The 24,188-nt window shown below is 27.4% G+C and overlaps 1 protein-coding gene and 1 long non-coding RNA gene across 5 annotated transcripts in view; one reads left to right on the forward strand and one right to left on the reverse strand.

Moving 5' to 3' along the window:
- The window catches only part of LOC103309697, a 22,139-nt gene extending 9,851 nt beyond the window's left edge, over window positions 1–12,288 (reverse strand). Inside the window, exons 1-4 of one of the 3 annotated variants that reach the window (XR_510809.3) lie at window positions 12,176–12,288; window positions 8,846–8,944; window positions 8,574–8,722; window positions 6,766–7,133 (exon numbers count right to left, since the gene is read on the reverse strand). This is a non-coding gene — a long non-coding RNA (uncharacterized LOC103309697). Of the gene's footprint in view, window positions 1–6,765; window positions 7,134–8,573; window positions 8,723–8,845; window positions 8,945–11,119; window positions 11,330–12,175 lie in introns of those variants that run through there. The other 2 variants (XR_001679695.2, XR_001679693.1) reach the window with 2 other exon arrangements.
- On the forward strand, window positions 4,963–18,415 carry LOC100160770 (collagen type IV alpha-3-binding protein). 2 transcript variants are annotated; one of them, XM_001947017.5, is made up of 9 exons: window positions 4,963–5,420; window positions 5,498–5,837; window positions 14,163–14,287; window positions 14,350–14,502; window positions 15,593–15,793; window positions 15,912–16,137; window positions 16,214–16,422; window positions 16,618–16,750; window positions 17,484–18,415. In XM_001947017.5, exons 1-9 carry the CDS (start codon window positions 5,196–5,198, stop codon window positions 17,609–17,611), a joined length of 1,740 nt encoding a protein of 579 aa, XP_001947052.2. In that variant the 5' UTR covers window positions 4,963–5,195; the 3' UTR covers window positions 17,612–18,415. The 2 variants fall into 2 exon arrangements, with proteins under 2 accessions (XP_001947052.2, XP_016660959.1); XM_016805470.2 differs by having other exon boundaries at window positions 14,166–14,287.
- The last annotated feature ends 5,773 nt before the right edge of the window (window positions 18,416–24,188 follow it).

Raw genomic sequence — 24,188 nt, forward strand, 5'->3', positions numbered from 1 at the left:
GGGGTTTATTTTTTTTTTTTTATCCTGTATACAACATTTCTACCAGAAGGAGTGCTTTGATTTCAATATGTAGTACCTATCTTATCTTTTAGCAAATCGGATTAAGATGGTACCTACTTTAAGCAGGTCATTTTTTGATTTTCTCAATAGTTATTTAATGTCACGGGAAAAACCACCGACAAATTACAAAAAACCTCTAAAAATGGGATTTTAATTTCTAACGCATTGTTTATCATCATAGACAGTAAAAAAAATAGAGAGTATAAACAAAAAATTTATTTCAATATTAATTCAAGTTACGGGCTATAATAAATAATAACAATATAAAATATCCAGACTGACAAACCATCTCCGCTCAGAATCGTTTTCCTTTTACAATGATATTATATTATTGAACTCACGTGTAATAAAATCCATCATACATTGACCCACTTGTAACCTACTGTACAGTAGAGCAACACCCACTTACCTGTTTTTTTAAATTTGTTTTATACATATTATTATTTAATACCAATTAAAAACTCGAAAATTTTAAATCGTCTTATAAATATTATGGTATATTTATTTAATAAAGAGTAATTGGGTGGTGTGGGAGGCTTTGCCCCCCCCCCCCACGGCTCTGTTTTCTGAAAATTATCTGGACCCTCCCCATAACAAATTCCTAAATACGCCACTGCTACTGATATAAATTACATAAAAGATGAACTTAAAGTGCATGGTTACACAGCGGTCCAAGTAGTCAATGTTCTCCAATGGCAAACAAAAAAGCCTGAGACTCTTTTCTTTGTTGATTTGAAACCTGACCAACATAACTCTGAAATTTTCAAGCTATCTTCTATCTGTTTCACAAAAATTAAAGTAGAAGATGCTCGTCCTCGTCAGCATCTAATTCAATGCCATAGTTGCCAAAATTTCGATCATACAAAAACATATTGTAATCACCAACCACTACGCTGTGTTAAATGTAGTGAATCGCATTTGACTGAAAATTGTCAAAAGTCAATCGACCAACCACCCAAATGTGTTCTCTGTGAAGGATAGCATCCTGCCAGTTACCGAGGATGTCCCTTTTATCAAGACATCCAATCCAAACGAAAATCCTTTCTTACAAAAAAAGCGAAGACTAATTAAAATAATACAATTTCAGAAACTAATGTACAAGAACCCACTGGCCACTGATAATACCTCTACATACGAAAGCCAAAATAAACTAAATAATACACAAAAAACTTATTCAGACTAAGTCGCTCAAAATCCACATACTATAATAACCAGCCCCAACATAACAATAACGATTCTGTAAATTTAACGAATCAACTTAGCTCATTTATAAGTGAGCTTAAATCTATTATTAACCCACTAATCACACTATTACTACAGTAATAAACAAAGTTCTCCTAAAAAATGATTAACATTCAAAAAACCGCTTCTAAACTATCTTAGTAACCAAAATCTCTTGGTACGTTACAAACTTTACCTTACACAATGACTTAAAAATAACAACTACCACTGAACTACCCAAAACAATATACAAACGTTTTCACCAAAATTTAACCACGCATAGCAATACTTTAATATCACACATGTCCTTCCTCACCGTCCCAAAAAATCCCGCCACGCAGACCAAAGCGCAAGTGGTGTAGAGACTTATTATATTAGTAAAGGAGGTGTTACCATTGGGTTTCTTCCTCAACACGATATTCATGTTACTTGATTCTGTTTTTTTTCCATCTAATTTGCTTATTGTAATTATTGTGTACAGATTATAAATTATCTTTATTAATAACAAAAAAAAAAAAAATATATCAGAACCTACGTCCATAGATATGTACCTATTATTATAATATGAATGGCGAATGCCTATATAATATGTAATTGATATAATATTATAGTGATAGAAATAATTGTACTTATTATCTATAGCAGCAATAATAGTATTAAGATTATAAACGTGAACATATTAGGTAAGTATAACTATTTGTATAGTAAAATAATCATAAGTAGCTAGGGCTGTGAATTTATTGGAAAGTGCATATTTTTTTGGTGATTGTAAAACATAGCTTTGTAAGTACATAATTTGAATTATGTAACTATAAATCCATCTATGAAACTTTTATTTTGCATATTTTTGCATTTTTTGACGTTTTAAATTTTTTAGGTCATTTTTTCGCATTTTTAGGTCATATTTTGCTTTTTAAGTATTTTTACATTATTTGCACTTGTAGTCCAATGCAACAATAAATACTAAAGGTGAATAAGGTACCCGGAAATAAATATCTTTAAGTTTGTTTTATTATTTTAACAATATAAATACAAAAAAAAATGTTTTTTAAATGTTTCAGGTGAATAGCATTAACTTAGGTAATGCAAGTGTAAATTCAAATTCAATCAACATTTTTATTATTTTTTTTAAATAAATAAACACTTTTTTGTAATAATGCAGAATGCTTAATATCCTGTACCTAATATTAATATAAATATAAAAATTAAATTGAAAACCATTTAAGATTAATTTTATACTATAATTTTTGGCATTTTATATTTCTTTTTTTTGCATTTTAAGTGCATACTTTATTGATTTTTTTTGACATTTTTAATGCATTTTTTAAGGTTTTTTAGTGCAATAAATTCACAGTCCTGATCATAAGTTATACCATTCATGCCGATTGCGACAGTGAAAACCGTCCAAGGTGGACGTAGGTACTATAATGTAAACCACATACTTACTACTGTTGTACGATCTGTCGATCATAAGCGGAAATCCATTAACATTTCAGGGGGGGGGGGGCTAATATTATTAACATAAATGTGAGTGGGAGGGATAAGTCCCCTCAAACCCCTCCACCTGATTTCCGCTAATGCTATCGATATTCACTTGTAATAATAATTACAAAAATAAAACAGAATAATAATATAGGTACCTACCTAATATTATGAAGTATAAGACATGAGTACCTCGTTAAGAATAAAGAATATTTACCAATTATCTTGTATTTATATAAGTTGTTTTCAATACATTATTATAAAAAAAATGTGTTAAATATTTTATTCATTTCAGCAGGATGTATTTGATGTTATATCTGGTTATATATTATAATAAAATATTAGTATACGAATTAGGTATCTCTATTTTTTTTATAGTGAAAACAATACAAATTTAATTTTTATAAGGTTCTTATCCACCCCTTCCCTTTTTAAAAACCCTGGTATTTACTCTATGACTCTACTGCACCTAGATAAATATTTTTAATACATATTATAATACTGAAAATTGAAATACGAATATAGACAATCTTGAAATTTGAAAAAGATACTTTTTAATTTTTTGAAAAGCATTTAAAATACCGTAAGTATTTGAATACTTAGTAGGCATAAAAAGTATTTGAATTCAAATACAGATATTTTTATTTATAGATATACATAGGTATAGGTACTTTCAAATTGTTTATACAGACAATTTGATTTGCTTTATAAACTAAGTGAACCATTTTTTATTAGAATTTTCACGTATTACATTATATTAATTGTATAGATAATTTTATACCATTTTTTTTTAAATTTTATTTTACTCGATTGCATTGAAATTATAAAATATAGAAAAGAAAAAAGAAAAGTATTTGATTGTTCAAAATAAAAAATAAACTTATAAACAGGTACTTTGAAAGAACCCTCGTAGCACAAGGTGTCCTTAAGGATTCTTTACGGAGTCCTTGTCAGGAAAGTAGGGACTCCCTATGGATTTCTATGACTGTCCCCACAATCTTTGAATGCTTGCCACAAGGATACCAATTCGGGAGTCCTCCGTGGGATAGCTGTAGGACTCCTACAAAGGATGCACAAAGGAATCCTTTAAAAGAAAGTTTGAACCATTTAAAAGTTGACATTTTTTCACGGCATACTAAGTGCACCAGATCAGCTAGTACATTACATATTGTGATACGTAAATACTTAATACTAATGTCCAATTAATTGTCCTTTCAGGAGTACTTTAAGAACTTGAAGGGGACTCCTATTGGTGTCCTATTATACCATTGATGAGGGAGTCCTTAGTGGGATATCAATAGGACTCTATTTGACTCTATTTTTTATGTGTTATTTGTTAGATTTTCTGTAGTCTAGACACGGACATGCACGGGACTAAAGAGGACTCCTTGCAGTATCCTTTTTATTAACTGTTTTGGAGTAATGAAATGGACACTACTTTACTCTCCGGTAGGATTCCTGGTGCTACTAGGGAAGTAGATATATTTAAAATACCTTGTCCAAGTACTTTTATTAAAAGTATTTAATTATAAATATTTGAGTACATAAAAAGTATTTGAATACTTTTAACTTCTGTATTTTACTCAAGATCTTTACAAGACTGTAAATAAAATGTACTCTATGTCTTCAGGGGATACGATAACGTGATTTGCTGTTTTTGTCTAACACATATGCGACATAGTTCTAACTGGTCCAAACATACCAAATGATCTGATATAGCGATAAGAATTCTAAAAACAGATTTGAATTTGTCGTCAAGTCTACTTTAAATCGACTTCCCCACATTTTTGAATTTTTGATTTTAACTTCTCCAAAAATTAAAATACGACAATTATTTTTAAATACTTTTTTAATATGACATTTTTAGGAATTTGGAGGATAATATCAACCAATAAACAGTGGGAAAGTCAATTTCAAGTAGACTTGACGACAAATTATTCAAATCTGTTTTGAGTTTTCAGATTTCTTATCGCTTCAACAGATTAATTGAAATGTTTGGCAAAATACACGTCTTAAATACATAGTAACTATGTCGCGCGTTTGTTAGACAAAAACAGAAAATCCTCTGAAGTGCGTGACATAGGGTTGTGACTTGTACGCGATCATATTTCGCCGTCTGTTGAGGATGCACTGTAGCCCATGATTGGAACAAATTATTATCGGAAATACTCACAGAGGCAGTGATAAACATGATAAAAAATTCAATAATAATATTATTTTCAATTACCAAAAGTACATTTTATTGTGGCGTTCAAGTGATTTTAATGGACTATTAAACAACTCAATAATTGTATAGGCGTGGTTGTACAATTAATAACTAATGCTTGTTGAACGACGGTCGTTATATGGTCGTATATAGTCTATTATAGTCGAATGTATACTCGGCAGAAATGTACTTATAGCGATCTTACAAAGTAAACTGAGCCAGTGTAATGGCAGAGTGTCCAATAGCTCAGATCAACGAAGACGATGAAGACACCCAAGATCGAGTCAGAATTGAACTGCAAGGGTACCTGAATAAGTGGACCAATTTTTTACACGGCTGGCAAAAGCGCTATTTCGTACTGAAGAACGGCACCTTATTGTACTTCAAATCACAATCGGAAACAGAGTGCGGATGCCGGGGTGCAATAAGTCTTCTGAAAGCAACTGTCAAGGTATGATAATTGATAAGGAATAGTGTTTAGTTTTTATAATTTCTATTTATTAATTATACAGTAGTTTAATTTTTTAGGTGCACGAAGTAGACGATTGCCGTTTTGATGTGTCGCTAAACGATTGTGCTTGGTATTTGCGAGCTGACTCGTCAGCAACTAAAAATCATTGGATAGATGTCATAGATTCGCTTAAAGCTGAATCTGGGTACGGCAGTGAAAATAATCTGAAGCGCAATGGCAGTTCACTTTCTATATTATCCAGTAATATGTCAACTATGTCACCGGTGTTTAAGAAAAATAAAGGCTTACAAGATAAACTCAATGAACTTGTAGCATTTAGGGGTATTTTAATCAACCAAATTGACCGACTTCAAATGTATTTTGATACATGTTTAGCAGAATTTGCCTCTTCGAACGGTAAATATTTTATTTACAATTTTTCCATGGAAAATGTTAATGCCTATAATACTTAAAAATATTTTAAATTAAGTACCAAAACAAATTTTCTTATACCTTTCTGCTATTATGTTATAAAGTGTTAAGTAAAATAGATAGGTTATTGACATAAGTGCCTAAACAATACTTAAACTAACTATTCAGGTTGGTGAGAGCTTGTTATAATGTTGTTTTACATCGAGATGAATAAGTTTGAACAATATAAAGTAAATAGAAATTATAATTTAAGTTAAAGTGTAAAAAAATTATGATTCTTTATATAAGGTAATTCGTAAGTTTCCTACCTAGGTACATTTTTCTATGTAATTTTATGTTACTGAATAAAAAATATTAGGTGTGATAGGTAGTTATCACTTAAAATGGCGGATCCAGGGTTTAATTTTTGGGGGCCTCCTAAAAAAATTACTTCCAAGCCATAAATAACACTTTAAAATATTTCTGTAAGTTAAAGAGAAGTCTGTTGTCTGTTGAAGAACTGGAGGGGTGGCGAGGCCCCTGTCCCCTGGATCCGCCACTTGTCACTTATTAATATTATAGACAGGAGGTATTTGTTTTAAGAAAGGGTTTTGGGTTTTAGTAAATTAAATAGCTGGTAAATTATTATAAAGTTTATTAAGTTATTTATCTATATTACCCATGACAAATGTTTAGAAAAATGTGCGTTTCTTACATTGTTCTTATGCTAACTACAGCAGAAACCGTTTATAATGAAGTTCAAGGGACCAAAGAAAATAGGTCATAATAACCGGTTTTTATTATAACCAAAATGACTAAAAAAAAATTGTAACTTAATACATATTATTATTATTTATTTATGTAATGTATAATATAGAAAAAAGTAAAGATAAAAACATTTAATTATGTACATATTTAAATTGATTAATTAAATTATTATTTTTAAAAAAATCTGTTATTTTAGATCAAACTTTGTTAAAAATCACTATCTATTTTTTTTCTAGTTCTTCAAAATGTATCTTTGGGTTTACGTTATTCAGAGCCATATAATTTGCTAACATTTTTGCTGCATTGAACACTGCACTAATAGATAAATTTTCATCGGGAGTATCAGCTTCTTCTTCTTCCTTGGGTTCTTCAGGTTGGTTAATCAATGAACAAATAAGTTCTTGATCACTTATTAATGATTCTGAAGTTAGCACATCATTATCAAAGCTAACATAATATTCATTTATGTTTGGGAAACTTATGTCTTCTTCTTGTTCTCCTTGGACTGCTTGTTGTGGTGTCGCATTATTGAAACTATCGTGATAAAAACAATTTTGAATTGTTATCTCTTATACTTTTTCCCAAGCTTTAAAAATCAGTAATATACCATCTAATACGCTGATATTATCGCTCGGTTTTATCGGTTGTAATAGTAGCTTTGATAAAGTAAAGTCATAGATAAAATATTATTCTAATATAATCAAAAATAACCATTATAACATCCGTATAGTCATTATATAGACGTCATAATAACCGATATAAATTAGTACATATAATATAGGAGTTTTGCAGGGACCTTTAATCTAAAGTCATTACAACCGGTAACCGGTGTCATTATAAACGGTTTCTACTGTATTTACTATCAGACTTCTTATAGAATATTTCTTAATTTTTAGATTCTGTATAATGTTGAGCATTTGGTAATCCACTGACTATTAAATAGTCCGCGTCAAACGAACTGGCAAGGTATTCTGCAGTTGGTACATCAAATTAATTTGGGGCGTTATGGTTTTTGTGTGTATATGTTACCACTTCAATTGGGTAAGGTTACAAACCGTCAATTAGTTTGACACGGACTCTAGTTAATGTACCTATATAACAATGGTGGTTCAAACCCGGTTTATTTAAATCATGACATTTACAAAATAATTTAATAAGCTTGTGGGTGTCCTAAATCAAATCACAGAATAAAAATTCTCCAAAAAACACCGGAAACACAAATGCTTGTCCTTAGGAAAAAATTGAATCAATATTTTTAAAATGTTGAATAAATACATCATTATTATTTTTATTATAAAAATAATATACTGATACTTAATTAATATATAAAATTAAATATTGTATAAGTTTAACAATTATTATTTAATAAAAGTTAAAAAACCAAGCTACACTTAATGTTTAAAATAAATATTGAATAAAATTTAATGTACTTTTATTTATTTCATGTTATAATTTTCATATAAAAATAAAATGTATAATTCTATAAAAAAAAATTAAATAGTTATTATTACTCCTATATAATAGCTTTCTAATAAATAAAAAACCTGATACAATTTAATTCAGTACCTACTACTTACCTATATTATATTGAAATTATAATTTTTTTATGTTTAAATTTAGGTATTGCAATACTTATTTTTCGTGAATTTTCATTAAAGGATTTTTATTCTGACTACCCATTTTTTCTGTACCTCTTTATCTGAGTAAGGTGATAAGTGATAACCTCAAATAATTAATTTAATATCTTCATAATATAAAAGTTATTAATAGTTGAATACATTGAGTATTAATATAAACATGCTGTTGATAATGTTCAATACTTGACGTAGATAATGTTAGTTTATACTGAATAAATATTAATTACTAATTACTAATTACTTATTAATATGGTTAAGTTACATTGTTCAATAGCTTATTTATCTTAACAAAAGTATTCCTATTCTTCTTGTATATGACCATTAAGATTTTACTGACCTATTTCCTTAGCATATTTCCTTCCATTCTTCTGTATCCATTGCTAGCTCTTGCCATTTCTTCCCAGGTCTATAGTTTTAAACGTCACCTTTTACCTGATCTTCCCTTCTTGTCTGGCATTTTAAATAGCTGTTTAAGTTTGTCATTAGCTATAAATAACAAATAATAAAACTAAGTTTAATTAATTAATAATTATGCTACCATAATATACTCTATTCAGGATAATAACCATGCGCAGTGACTAGTTTTCATTAGTAGCTATCAAGCAATACCTGTATGTCATCTAACCAAGTCTAACATCTGTATATCTGGTGATTGTTATGTAGCGAAGATCTCCAATTCACAAGTTGACCACTGAATTGTTTCTCAACCTGAATGGAGTGCATAATATTAATAATAATATTAATTATAATATTAATATAGGGCGTTAATAAATTATTGTATTTGAAATTGGATTTAAACTGTCTACTAAAAGCATAAAAATATTATTATTAATGCTTCTTAATTTGCTAAAAAAAAATAGGGACTAGAGCTATCTAAAAGATCCTGATAATATAATATATATTAGTATTAATACAGATTTGCAAAATATTCTTCAAATTTTAAGTATAACAAGAACATTTTTTTGTGTGAATACTATAACTAATGAATAGGTGAGTAAGCAAAAAATGTGGATTCCTCTCACTGAAACCTATTATTTAATACTTATAATGTAGGTACAATAGGTTCATAATAATGCTATAAAACCATGCTGTAATATTTTACATTATTATTTATAGCATGTTTATTACTATTCTTCTCTAATTATAGAGATCAAATTTAAAATTGTTGTTTTATCAAATATACTAGGTATAAATAATAAGCCTTTTTAGATTTTACAGTTTGTTAATTAAACCAAATTGAAATTAGTGACATCCTAAATTATGCAAATTACAATTTGTATTAATAATATTTCTTTATACTAATATTGTTTCTTTTAAATGTGTATAGTATAAAATATATAAATATATTTTTTTAACATTTAAAAAAATATTTATGCCTATGACATTGCATTCTCAGTGACTAATGTTTATTAGTTATCTAATAATATATTAGTAGTTAGCATAAATTGAACAGATAATTAAATACAGGTTTTCAATAATCTTCAAGCCGTGGTGTATAAAACGCTTATTTCCTTGAACTAAACCATGGATTTTTATAAGACAAATATTCAACTTATATTAAGTAGAGTATGCATTCTACCTGCCTGCAACCTATACTACATTCAGTGAGACAATTAATGTGTGCTAAAACTAAAGCTGTATCTAAGTCCCCCACAACAGCACCAACTGCTTTACAATTTTTTTTCCCACTAGTAAGAAAATATAATATTAATTATAATAATATAATTATTATGTTGCCATAAAGTATATTTGTTACGTAGTATATATTGGTTTCAGAAATATTACCATCACAGTTATATTTTAACTTAATCAAACACTCATTATTCATTTAATTATTTATCAGATGTCTAATTTATTAGAACTTAAATGTCTGAATTCTTGGTAATTAAAAATGTGTATAAATCACCTATCCATCTAACTTATTAAAAGGTTAGGAGAATAAAGTAATATAAATTTATATATAATTTTACTAAAAAAATACTAAATAGTGATAACCAACTTTATTTTTGTAGTTGAAATTAGTATTATGAATTAAAATTGAATAATGAATGTAAATATACCTAAATTTTTTTCAATGTATGCTTTGTAAATTTAAACTTGTTCATACTCAAATATTTATTCATATAAAATTGTCAAATGTTATACGATATAAAGTTATAATGTTATAAAGACATCCATAGATATGAGCCCACAGAACCATGATTCATAATATTTACTTTTTAAGTTCTCATTAGTTATTACTAAAATTACTTATTATTTATTAATATTTAATACAATCATTGTATAATTATCATGAATTGTGACCATTTTGATTAATATATTATAATTTTATTACAAAATACAATGTACCTACCTACCTATAATTATACTAGTGTATAATACATTTATTCATTCATAAATCATAATTCATACAGTTTACGCTGTTATTCAAATTTAATAGATATTTAAAATAACCTAGCTGTAACATACAAATCTTATATATAATGTTTACCACTTATAAGTAGAAACATTATAGTAGTTTTTTCTAATTTTCTAATTTTCTAGTTTTTTTTTTTTTAATAAACTTATTATTAATTGAAGTTCGGTAAAGTTAATAGTATTTGTTAACTTAATTTAAACTTAATTGGTGTATTAAAAATGTTATTAACTTAACTTTTAATTTAATTTTAAAAAAACTACTCAACTTTATTTAACCAAGTTGAAAAATATCATTAATTTGCCCAGCCTTGAATATGAATATTGTACATTTTGGCAATATACTTGATTACCTGAAGCTTATATTATAATATGTTAATTTGTTGATAATAATTGAAGATTGTAGGTAATAAAGTTTATATATAATAAATAAGGCAATAACCATTAAGAAAGCAAATTTGTACATACCTTATATCTATTGTTTTAATCTCTAAAATGGAGCTTCATTATTTTTTTTTATAAATAGGTAATGCATGATGATAGAAATTATTTTTCTTAGGTATATAACAAAACATGAACATCATATTTCTGATATGATTTTAATGAAGTGTTTAAAATTTGCTAACCAAATTAAAACAGTGTGAATACTATTGTTGATTATTGAAAATTTTTTGTATAATATAAATATTTGTAAAATATAATGTAAAAAAGAAAGGTTTAATAATTAAAAAAAAAAATCCTTAAAAAAATGTACCTTAAAAGTAAAACATCCTCCATTAAATTTACTAAAGTAAATTAGTATATTAGAAAATCTACTAATGTACTATGTATACGTGTATCTCAGTAATATATTTAAATAAGATGATAAAAGAGTAGACTTTGTACATCATTAATTATGATAGCCCCTATATTTATATAATATTACACCAAATAAATAATGTTTATTAAAAACCTATCCGGATGTTTACAATTAAAAAATAAAGAATTATTTTATTGAATATATTTGATTTTTATATAATTCAGTTATTTTTACTAATGCGAATAAACATCATTGATTATAGAATATCATACTTAATAATATATTGGATTTTTAACTAATTGTAATTGCTGAAGTAAGTTAACTAATTTTAATATTATGTTTTATTTAATACTTAATACTGAGTGTAGTTATTATAACTATACATAATAAAATAAACTATTTGAATTTGAAAGTTAAAAAATGCTTTTGAGTGATTGTCAATTAAAAAAGTGATAAATTCCACTTCTCAAAAAAAATGTCATGCTTATAAATTGTTATGCCTTATGCTGATAATCTATTAAGAAAATTGATAAATAACCTAAATGGTTTGAAGTACCACCCATGCTTTGATCTTTTAAGGTGACACAGTATGATAATGTTTGAGCATCTATTCAAAAAATGGTTCACAGAATAAAATATAATTTAAAAAAATAAAATGAAACATACTTTGCTAAGAATCTAAAACAAGTGATTATTTAATTGTTATAAAATAAATAATAACTTACTATTGTAGAACCAAATAAAAAGGTCACTATGATATTCCTTTGCATAAAATAAAATATTTTATAGAATGATTAACTGATGTAGGTATTGTATTGTTATCATTGCTCAGAAGTACTTATAAATTATACTGATACTGTATAATATTTTTGTGGACTATTACTGATATTTAATTTTATACTACATACTTTCCAATAGTTATTACTTATTATCAAACAACACATTTCAGTAACATTTTCATTTGTGACTTTTTTAAGTTGGATGTGTTGAGCTCAATACAACAATAGACAATAGTATTTGTCATATAGAAAAGTTGTGCTGTGCAATAGTGTTAGATATGTAAATATGGTTTATTTACATGCTCATTTTTTTAAAATGTTATTTAGTAACATAAATTAATTTAAACACAATTGTATTGTTGTTCTGAAGCTAAATAAAAACAGCTAAACATTGCTCTTTGTTTTCGTATTAAATAGGTATGTAAGATTGTTGATATTTTAAAAAATTATTTTATTTCAAGAATTCTATTGTAACTCTGAAAGAAATATGGTTATTTAGTTACTGAAAACTTATGTAATGAAGAATGAACAGATAGATTAGATAGGCTAAGCCTTAGCTGTGTAGGTAAAAATTGTTGTTAGTATTGCTCTTAAGTCTTAATAATATTACCTGGTATCTAATATGTTATTCAGTTTATTAAAAGCTCTTACTGATTCATCTTTCTATTGATAATTATGTCACATAAATTCGGATAAAAAAATAAATTGTTCTAACCATTACTATGATTTTAAAAATATTACAATATAAATACATTAATGTTGCCTAATTAGTTTCTAGTTGGATTTATATTACATTGAATTTAATGACCTATTTATTTATTAATTAGTATAATTTAATGATTATTTGTCTCTGAAATAAACTTTTAATTTCCTAGTTTTATGTGTAGGAATTTGAAAGTATAGTGTTATTTTATTCTTAATTATTTGTATTTAATTTGAAAAAAAGAACGAAGTAACTTATTACAGACAATACAATAATACAGTGTATAAAATATAATGTATACATTTTTAACCTTTTAACTAATTATTACCACACACGTTCTATTGGCCATGGTATTTTAAAATATATGTTATCAATACAAGTATGGTTTACAATTTATTACTATAGAATATATTTTATTTTATTTGATATTTCCAATCTCTTGCTTAACTTCACACATATAATTTAAGTATATAAATAGTAAATAATAAGTATTTATTTATGAAATTCTTATTATCTTTATTATAAATATTTATTATTTAATGTAAGTACATATTTACATATAATTGTTATATTGTCACCTATAGAAAAACTGATTAAATTACTGTTGCATGATGATAAATAATTGTAATATTATGTGTCCTTATATTTATAATTATTATTATTTAAAAAAAAATTAATTGGAAACTTTAAAATATAGGTCAATAGTATAATATTACTACAATTAATGAGTTATTGTTATGAAACAAATACTTCTGTATTAATTATATAAATTAATAAAGTTTAACTATAATTGCTAAGATGTTTTACTTTAATTTCTAGAATATAAATAGTAAGTGTTAGGTTTTAATTTAAGTCAGCTTACATTGAAAAAAAATGTAGAATTCCCTTAAAATAAACAATGTTTAGGTGATTGGGGAACTAAGTGATAACTTAGTTTTATTGTACCTATTATAATTAATTTTATGACACGTTTCTACTCATAAATCAATTCAAACTATTTTGTTCAGACATGTGCATTCGATTTTGTACCTACTCAGTTATTCTATTTATTTACCTTAAAACCTTAGCAAGTAACAATATTCATCAGTTTGGTAGTAAACTTATTTATATACTTATACATGTCTTTAAACTGTATGTATCAATTTAAATGTTTTTTTTATGTTACCAATACCGCTTATCAATAAAAATTATTATTTAATTGTGTATTTTGTATATTTTGTTTTTTTCTAGAAGGTGTATCAAAAAATGAATCCTATCAAAAATATACATGCGAAGCTTTAGATTTCAAAGGTGAAGCAGTAGCATTTAAAGCAACATCGTCTGGAATCTTAGAAATTTTAAAACATTGTATTGAAGTATGTTTTAAACAGAGAATAACATTTACCTATTACATTTTTAAATATTTAATTTTTTCCAGGTTATGAATCAAAGAGAGACAGCGTGGGAATCTATGTTGGAGAAAGAAATAAATAACCGGAAAGATTTAGAAGAAGTAGTACGGACATTATCTTTAGTTGATGGGCTCACAGATCAGGAGAGAGCCCAAGTACTTGCTGGAGCTGATTTAACTGTAAGTATAATTATTAATTATTTATCTGTAGGTTTTCCACTATTTCAATATAAATCATCCAATTTCATTATATGTAAAAATACTCTGACTATATATTATAGTTAATAGGTGTTAATAAATTAATTCAAGATCATCATAATTATAAGTTCTTAAAGAAATTATCTACCTATAACAACTAATGTTTACAAAAATAAATGTATTGTTAAATGTTCATAATGAACTTATATTTTAATGAGGTCATATTTACTGAACTGGTCATAGTACAAATATTATATTATCAATATATTATAATAAAAGTAGATATGAAATAATATTAAGATAAAAAAATTTTGAATCGCTTCTTCTATATGTCAGTAAATTATTAGTTATTATTTATAATCAGTACTTACCACTGACTTAACATTAAATGTTATACTATAAATTTAACCATTTCATTTTTTTAATTTGTCGGTTTTCGTGTTAAGTTCATAATGAGTTCTATTTCTAAAAAGGTAATAAAATTATAAAATAAAATATTTAATACAATTTAACAATGCTTTTATGATTTAAGATTGAAATGAGTTTTTGCAAAAAAAATTTAAGCATTTTTTCTGTTCTAAAAAGTATCTTCAGATAAAAAATATATATCATGTGAAACCTATACATTCAGACTTTAAAATGTAAATAGTGGATAAACTATAAATAGTGCATTTTTCATTGTATATTTCTCATTAAAAATGTTTCAATAGGTTAAGTATTTTATTATTTATAAACTATGTGGATTAACATAATATATTGTATTTATAATAGTGCTTTTTTCATTAGCATTAATTTAAAAATAATGTGACTACATTTTTTAATTCTTATGTTGTACCAACTTTCTAAGAAAAAAATTATTATAATACAATACCTATTATTATTTATTTATCTTAAAAAGTGTATTATTTGATAAAATTAAAAACGGTTTTTATGGTTTATTTTAAATTAAAATTCAACTATAGTATGTGTTACCCAAATAAACTAAATAGCCTAACCATAAATTATTTTAATATTCTTGTTCGCAAATATTGTTTTCTCAGTTTAATAATAAATTATTTGTTCTATTTTACAGGAACATTCTACTTTGGCTGAAGATGAATTTTATGACGCTGTTGAATCATCCAATGATAATTCTGCTGAGGATGCTAAACAAAGAAAAGATCAGTTACTACAATGTACTAAAAATAATGTTCAAACACCTCAGACTAATTGGGGTGAGCTGATAAGAGCTGCTGCCACAAATGCTTCTTTGAAACATACATATTGGCCAGAAGTAATGTCACTGTTTGATATTATACATTGATAAATTTATATTTTAAATATTTTTGTACTAATTGTTAAATTTAAATTTAACCATACAATTGAGTTAATCTATAATGTTGTGTTTTAAGATTGAGCGAGTAGTTGCCGAGCAAATTAGATCAGCTCGTATGGGTCTTGGTAAAGGAGCTTGGCAGTTGTTTGTCGAAGATGGGGAAATGAAGATGTACCGAAGAGAAGTCGAAGAAGATGGATTAGTTGTTGATCCTCTGAAAGCTACTCATCAAGTGAAAGGAATAACAGGTCGAGAATTGTGTCATTACTTTTTTTATCCTGAATACAGATATGATTGGGAAGGTATTATAAAATAATAATTTATAAATTTTCCAACTATAATTTTTAAACTCTTGAAATTAAAATATTTGGTCTCCAGGTACATTAGAAACAATGAATGTCGTTGATAAAATTGCCGAAGACACTATATTATTCCATCAGATACATAAACGCATTTGGCCAGCAGCACAACGTGATGCTACGTTTTGGTCACATCTTACACATGTTCCTGATGAAGAGAATAAGTCTGAAGACAGCCCTCACATGTGGGCTACCGTCAATAGTTCAGTAGAATTACCATCACATCCTGTATGTTATTAAGCTATTAAAAAAGTTCCTTGCGTTTCATTTATATTTAATTTATTTTGTTCTTGATCAGTTTTAGAACTTCAACTTGTTACGTTACTAAATTCAATATCATATTTTAGAAAACAAATACATTTAATAACATGGAATTCAGTAGATTATTGAAATTGAAAATATTCATGTTTTATTTATTTTCAGCCTAATGGAGGTAAACAAGTTCGTATTTATCTGACTATTATTCTCATGGGTCAAACAATCATATCCCCCGCAGCGAAGGGTCGTGAGATAAAACGAGATGATATTACATGTAAAATTACCTATTGTGCTGTTGGTAAGAACATAATAATTTTATATTTACAATACTACACATTTCATTAGAATTATAATTTACAATATTGTCGCTTAGGTTTAAAAAGACAATTTTTACTGATAAGACTCAACTTTAAAAAATGTTTTGGGTTTTTGGAATTTTTAAATTTCTTTTTAATACAATATCAAATCAGCCATATCTAAATGTATATAATCAATTAAATGCAACTTATTTATTTTGTAGATTTTTTCATTGGTTTTAGGGAAACCATCAAAATTAAGAAATATTATATTTCCCTAGTTAAGTATACAATCCTACTACATTAACTTCTAAAAAGTTCCTGGTCTCATGATACGGCTATCTCTACACTTTCAAATTTAGTAGTATACGCACCAGACAACTTGGTGCAGGCGCGTGGTTTTATTACATGGTAGCTTAGAATGGTTAAAGTGTATTTCTTCATTTTATGTTACATAATATATAGTATTTTTTACATACATAATATTATATTATATAGGTAATATGAGGAAAGGACAAGCTCTGTTTGAACATTAAAAAAATTGAAATAATAAATCTTTTTACATCCATCTTTAAATTATTTGAGTAGGTACTATAAAATTGTACAATATGTTAGACTTTGCAATTTAATTATGCTGAAAAGTTAAATTGGTTTTTTTTTAATCCATTATAAAGCATAGTATTACACAATTGAAGTCTATTAATATAAAATTGTGTGAATTGTTTCTTTTTACAGTAAATCCAGGCGGCTGGGCACCATCTTCTGTTCTCAGGGCTGTGTATAAACGAGAATATCCAAAATTTTTAAAACGTTTCACTGCTTATGTGTTAGAAAAAACTAAAAACTTGCCGATAAAACTTTGAACGATCATATCATTGAACTATTTTGTTCTGCAAATTGGTTAAATTCTTTCTTTCTTTATTTATTGTTTTATTGCTAGTAATTTTTCCATTCTTGCCTTCACTGTGTTGTGTGATATATTTGTATACATATTATTGATATGCTGTATATTATAATATGTTAAAGATGAACCCGGGTTTCATAATAAACTATTATTAAAGTAATGAATTGTTGTAAGCATATTATGTTGTGGCTTCCAAATTGTACCAAAAACCATATAAATTGTTTAGTTTATTTGATTTTTTTAAGTTTTGAATATACAATTTTAATTGTAATCTGTTTTTTAAATATGTATTTACTACCTACTCAGTGTAATATTAATATACATTTTTTTTTTATAATATATACAATATATAGGTTTATTTAAACATAACGTCTTTGTAAACTGCTATTAACAGCTATTCATGGTGTTTGTTACCATAGAAATGCTTGAACATGGCAATAATGCCAATGGATTAGATATAGGACTGATTATTGTTTTCTAGCTTATTTAAATACATTTTTTGTTGTACATTTTTATATTTATATTGCCTAAAAATGTGAATGATTTGCATAACTACTTTTTTGACTTGTGTGCCTACATGATAACTGAAGATTTCTTAGTATGTAAAATGTATTTTCATCTTTGATATATATATAAAAAAAAAATTTGGATCACTTAGTATGAAAAATAACATTATTTTTGTCAGTCTGATACAGGTGGTACCTACCAGTAGGTCCTACCTACGTTTTAAAGAATAAATTCACACGATGCGTTATCCAAAACATCACGAGCGTGTATTTGTTTACCTCTGTATCGTTCCTTCACCCATAATATTATTAACAATATAGTAGGTATTATAGCTGATTTTTATCGTCGTTTGGTATGTGGTTGGGGTTGTTGATGGCGATATTATAGTGTCGTTGCCTAACAACCCGCACAGCCAATAATAACTGTACGTCTGTGCATAGGTACCTACAGTAAAGCTGTAAAAGTTGTTGCCGTATCTGCAGCTCGACCGCGCTCGTCTTCAGCGACATGGCCAATAACAATAAGCTGGATTTGGTCACTTCGGATTTGTTCAACGACCAAGTCACTCTGGGTCTGTTGACCGTTCTCGGTGAGTTTCGAAGCCTGCAAGCACACAGCATTAAAATACGATTCCCTATCGTTATAACTTATATTTTACTGTCGCTATTGTATTCGCGGTCAGGCGGTCCCACTCGGACATAATATTATGACACCCACCGATTTTTACGCGTAGGTTGCCACTCTCTGTCCACATTCATTTATAATAATTATGCGTATAGACTTGACCTATGTGAGTTTCAGTGGCATATAATAATAATATGTACCTTTTACTGTAGGTAATAGTAAGTACGTATTACGTACCCAGGATACTACGTATACCCTGGGTATATACGATAGCAATATCATACTGTAGGACAGCCTATAGCTCAAGCATTGCAGCATACTAGTTGCATTGATTAAATATACCATAATATACGAATTGCCTTCTGGCCCTCCCATAGTCCCATTCTTATCGTAAACAAAAACTAGTTGCCTTCCAGTCACGGATCCAAAGATCTGGGAGAGGCCCCAACATTTTTTTACAACAAATACAATTACAATATAGGTACACTTCTTTATTAATTTAAAATTGTTCATATATTGCACAATATTGAATGCACAGTCCACAGATATGTATAAAATATTATATTATCATGCGTACATAGGTAGGTATCTGTGATTAGAATATAATAATATCAGGATCCATAAAGTTATAAAAAGAATTGGAAAATAATATGTCAGGGGGAGGTGTGGCTGCCCCCCCGGATCCGTCTCTATTACCTCTAATATAGACTTAACTGGGTACAGTACCTATGCCTAAACATTTTGAATAACAAAAATAATTATAAATGTGTATGTTTGTTTGTACCCACTTATGTGATTTGTAATATACCTACCTACATAAGATAAGATAAAACAAGACGTATTAAAATATTGATTATAATTACATGACATATTTTGTAATAAAAAAATTGATAAGGGGTCCGCGATTTCTAAAAATCTTCCATTAGGGGCTCGCATTCAACAAAATTTTAAGAACCGCAGAATATTCATTTCTCATATACATATAAGTACATGACTACAACACATTAGGGTACGACAACATGCACATTAAAGTACAAAAATATAAACTTCTAAAATAATGAACACATCGCAATGACTTGACTTCGTAATTTTGCTTGCGGAATTCAAATATAATTGGCACAATTAAAAAATATGTACTTACCTAAATAACCCATAGGAAATAGCTGCCAACCAGATTCAGAGGTTATTCATAACTTATAATAATATTCTCAACATTCAGATATTAATAGTTTTAATATTTAAAAAAGGTGGGCAAGTGGATGTCGCTCTGCTGTACAGTAGGTTTCAAGTGAGTCACTGTATAATGGATGGTATTAAATTTGAATTCAATGATATAATATCATTGTATAAGAAAAACGATTCTGAGCAGAGACGGTATGTCAGTCTAGGTATAAGACATATTATATACTTTTATCTATAATGGTATTAAAAAAAATTGACATATAATATGTATCTACAATAAATTCCAAATTAATCATGTCACAATTTAAATTAGGTACAACAAACCGTGATACTATCATAGATATATAATAGTATTATAGGTACTTTAGAAGTTTCAAGTAAGTACCTGCGAATAATATTATACAATCACAAGTCACAACAATAAATAACTAAAATAGTTATTCTAGGTTTTTTAATATGTAATTTCGTCCAAATTTGAACTTAAAATGACTATAAAAATAAACTGTGCTTATGTATCTTTTAGATTTTTTGGTAACAGAATCAACTACTTACGTGGAATCTTGTTTTAAATGTTGAATCCTTAGATATAAAAGTCGAACATTTTATACATTTTTAGCTACAAAATAATTATTCAATTTTAAATTTGATACATTTTGTCAAAATTCGACCTTCAAATGCTTATAAAAAAAAATTGTGCCTATGTATTTTTAATATTTTTCAACTGATATTGTAACAATATATCAGGAGTCTTGTATTAAATGTTTACACTTTTTGGCCCAACAGATGAAACTTTATTGATATTCATAGAAAATAAAAAAATTGAAATATGAAATTGTCTGTAAACAGCTCAAAACAAGTCAAAATATTTTGAAAATTTTATCAAGTATAAGAATTGATAAAACAAACATTCAGTGAAATTTTCATGTATCTACAGTTATTCGTTTTTGAATTACAACAAAATAATAAAATCGCTACATGAGAAATCGAATGAATATTCAATGTTGTAAAAATTTGAAATTCAAACGCTCTTAAAAATTTAATTTGACTTTCTTATAGACATTTTAATAGATGTAGATAATCTTATAAGGAATCTTTTATTAAATTTTCAAATCTTAGATTTAAACAGAAACATTTTTATGAATTCTCAACTTAAAATAATTTGCTAATTTTCGTGATTTTTCTGTGTTTTTTCAAGATTTGAACTTTAAATGCTTATAAAAAAAAAAATTGTGACTAAGGATTTTTAATATTTTTCAAATGTCATTGTAACAATATAGTAGGAGGAGCCTTGTATTAAATTGTCAAGCTTTTTTACCCAACAAATAAAGTTTTATTTACATTCATAGGAAAAAAGACTAATAAAATTGGAAACTGAAAATGTTCCTAAACAGTTCAAAACAAATCTAAATATTTTAAAAATTTGATCGTGCATAGAAAATGCGAATATAAACAACCAGTGAAATTTTCATATACCTACCTATTTACGTTCATTTGTTTTAGAGTTACACCAAAAACCAAAATCGATTTTGTGGAAAACCGATTTTGCGTAGAAATTCCCGTTTTTCCTTAATTTTTATGTTGTTTTTCCCGGCTGTTTTGAAAACTGTTGGGAATTTTAAATTTTGACCTCCCTAACAATATTCACTTTCCCATCGAACAAGATACTGAAGTTGAAAATCGAAGCATTATTTCGACTAGGTACTTATCGTGTACAAAGACACATACAAAAAAAAGAAACACACACACCATTATAAAATCAATACCTACATTCATTGTTCCACTCAGAGACTAAACTGATCACAGCATTTTTACCATTAAATCTTCAAAAAGTTATTTATATAAAAAACAGCGATATTAATTTTATTTTATATACCTAGTTAGTACTTACAGGTCTTTGAATAAGAATACTAGATATTATATCGACTCTATAGATATTAATGCTGATTTAGATTTTAAATTTAAAAAAAACTTTCATTTAAATTTTTTACCCTAATAGTGAAACATATAGGTACCTATGTAGTTAATAGACGCAAAAAGTGAATGGAAAACATTTTTATTGACTTAACATGTCTATTGTGAATACACCTACCTATGCAATTTATCTAATATTATAATAAATAGGTAACCAGGCAACCAGCTATTCATCCAATATTATGTTTTCTACGCAATACCAAATAATATATTTTACATTACCTACATCTTTGATTACCCAAAAAATATTTTGTACCTAGAGCTTGGTGTATTTATACTGATATTTGAATATTGAATAATAATTACTACGGATGTCAACATTAAATGTTAAAACACTAAAATGGATGTAAGAAGAAATATATTGTTAATAAATGACATGTTCATAGATTGCATACCTATAATAGTTTCAAATTTTTGGTATCAATAGCTAGAATGAAGCTAGAAATATTTAATTTTAAAAATAACCAAAAATGAACAAATCAATGGTAAAATGTATGCATGCGAGGCTGTGACCGACGCTAGTATAATATAAAAAAAGACCTGTCACTAATAATACCAGTGGCGGCTATCTTATACTCAAGGTGTATCCGTCGATACACCTTATAGTTGGGTGGGCGGTCATGGACCACAGTGTGTATAGTGGCCAGTGGGTAATGACTAATGACCCTAAACGAATAAGAAAATTATATTTAATAAACCAACCGGTGGCTATAAGTGTAATATAGTTAAATATGAATAGAAACACTAGGTAGTAAATACTAAATAGTAAATATATTGGAATATTGGATGTAGAAATTGTTGCATTTTTAATGTTTCAAATACACAGTACAATAAAATTAGCTCAAAACATTATTTTATATTATTATATTATGAATTATAAATATTATATATTTGTAAGTAATCATTAATTAATATTTATACCTACCTAGTGGAGATAAGATAATTTTTATATTTTATTCGTTTCATTTATTCTGTGGCTATACAGTAGGTAGGTATACAATATAGCTGAGTATTGACTGAATATATAATAATCACTAAAATATAACAATAAAAACTCGGTTATTTTTTACAGACATTTTAAGTTTGGAAGAAATTACATTTTAAAACCGAAAATAACGATTTTAGTTATTTTATTGTAATTTAAAAATGTTATTCGTGGGTAAATGACACTTTTAGAGTATATTATTATATTTTATACAAACAATAATATTTTCAAATGCAATTTTGTTGTAAAATGAATTTAACCTAGGTACTGTTGTACTAATAATGCCTAATAGTAAAACAAATTACTTTATTCAAAATAATATTAGGTATCATCAAATATACCTACTTAGTAATATATCATAGGCTGACTGACCATCTTTGCTAAGAATCGTTTTTTGTAGGTATACAATAATTTTGTATCATTTAATTCAAATTTAACATCATCCATTGAACTGACCCACTTGTAAACAACTACTGCCTACTGTATAGCAGAGTGACACGCACTTACCCGCTTTTTTTTCTTGTATTTGTAGGTGCAGTGCAGTATAAAAAAAAAATATTTGGTTACTAAATTGTGTATCAGAGTTGGCGGGTGGGTAGTTAAATTCAAAATTTGACACACCTTTATTTTGTTTGATAGCCGCCACTGGCACTTACGACTTACATTATCTATAATGTAATAACAAAATTGAATGTCAGAGGAGAACATTACAATAGTATATGACGCTGATGATAGCGATACACGTCGCGTACAGCATATTATAATGCGCACAGTTCGCGTTGGGAAACAAACAGCTGTACCGAAGTGCGAGCCGCGTTAAAGGCACGTGTCTGAATGTGGGTCAACCGAAAATGACTACGAAACCCGTGGCCGGCGGGTGAAACAGAAAATAAAATAATAACCAGATTATAAAAAGGGGTAGATAGGCACTAGGTGGTGAAGTTGACGCGCAAGCGCTCAGTGAAAATAAGTGAAATGTAGACGACCGCGGTCTAGCCATTCGCCGGTACGACCGTATAATAATAATTATTATAGTATGGTATTATTATTATTATTTGTATTATCATCGCCATTGTGCATATAATAATATAATATATTATAGCTTACATCTGTTCCGACGGGTATATTATTCCGAGCGCGGCCGACCGATCGACCGACGACGACGACCAAACACGCGCGCGCCACCCGAACGGCGCAGATGTGCGAAATTCGAAAAAACACGACCCGCCGTAGTTAGCCTCGTCCGTTTGCGTTTCGCATGACATTG

Source organism: Acyrthosiphon pisum, chromosome A1, assembly GCF_005508785.2.
Source record: "Acyrthosiphon pisum isolate AL4f chromosome A1, pea_aphid_22Mar2018_4r6ur, whole genome shotgun sequence".
Taxonomy (NCBI): Eukaryota; Metazoa; Arthropoda; class Insecta; order Hemiptera; family Aphididae; genus Acyrthosiphon; species Acyrthosiphon pisum.

Bases quoted from the DNA above. Each gene is read 5' to 3' on its own strand.
- LOC100160770 (XM_001947017.5), top strand. From the start codon at position 5,196: ATGGCAGAGTGTCCAATAGCTCAGATCAACGAAGACGATGAAGACACC. The intron at 14,288-14,349 runs GTATGTTTTAAA...AATTTTTTCCAG, and splicing joins TTTTAAAACATTGTATTGAA to GTTATGAATCAAAGAGAGAC. The intron at 16,138-16,213 runs GTATTATAAAAT...TTTGGTCTCCAG, and splicing joins ATACAGATATGATTGGGAAG to GTACATTAGAAACAATGAAT.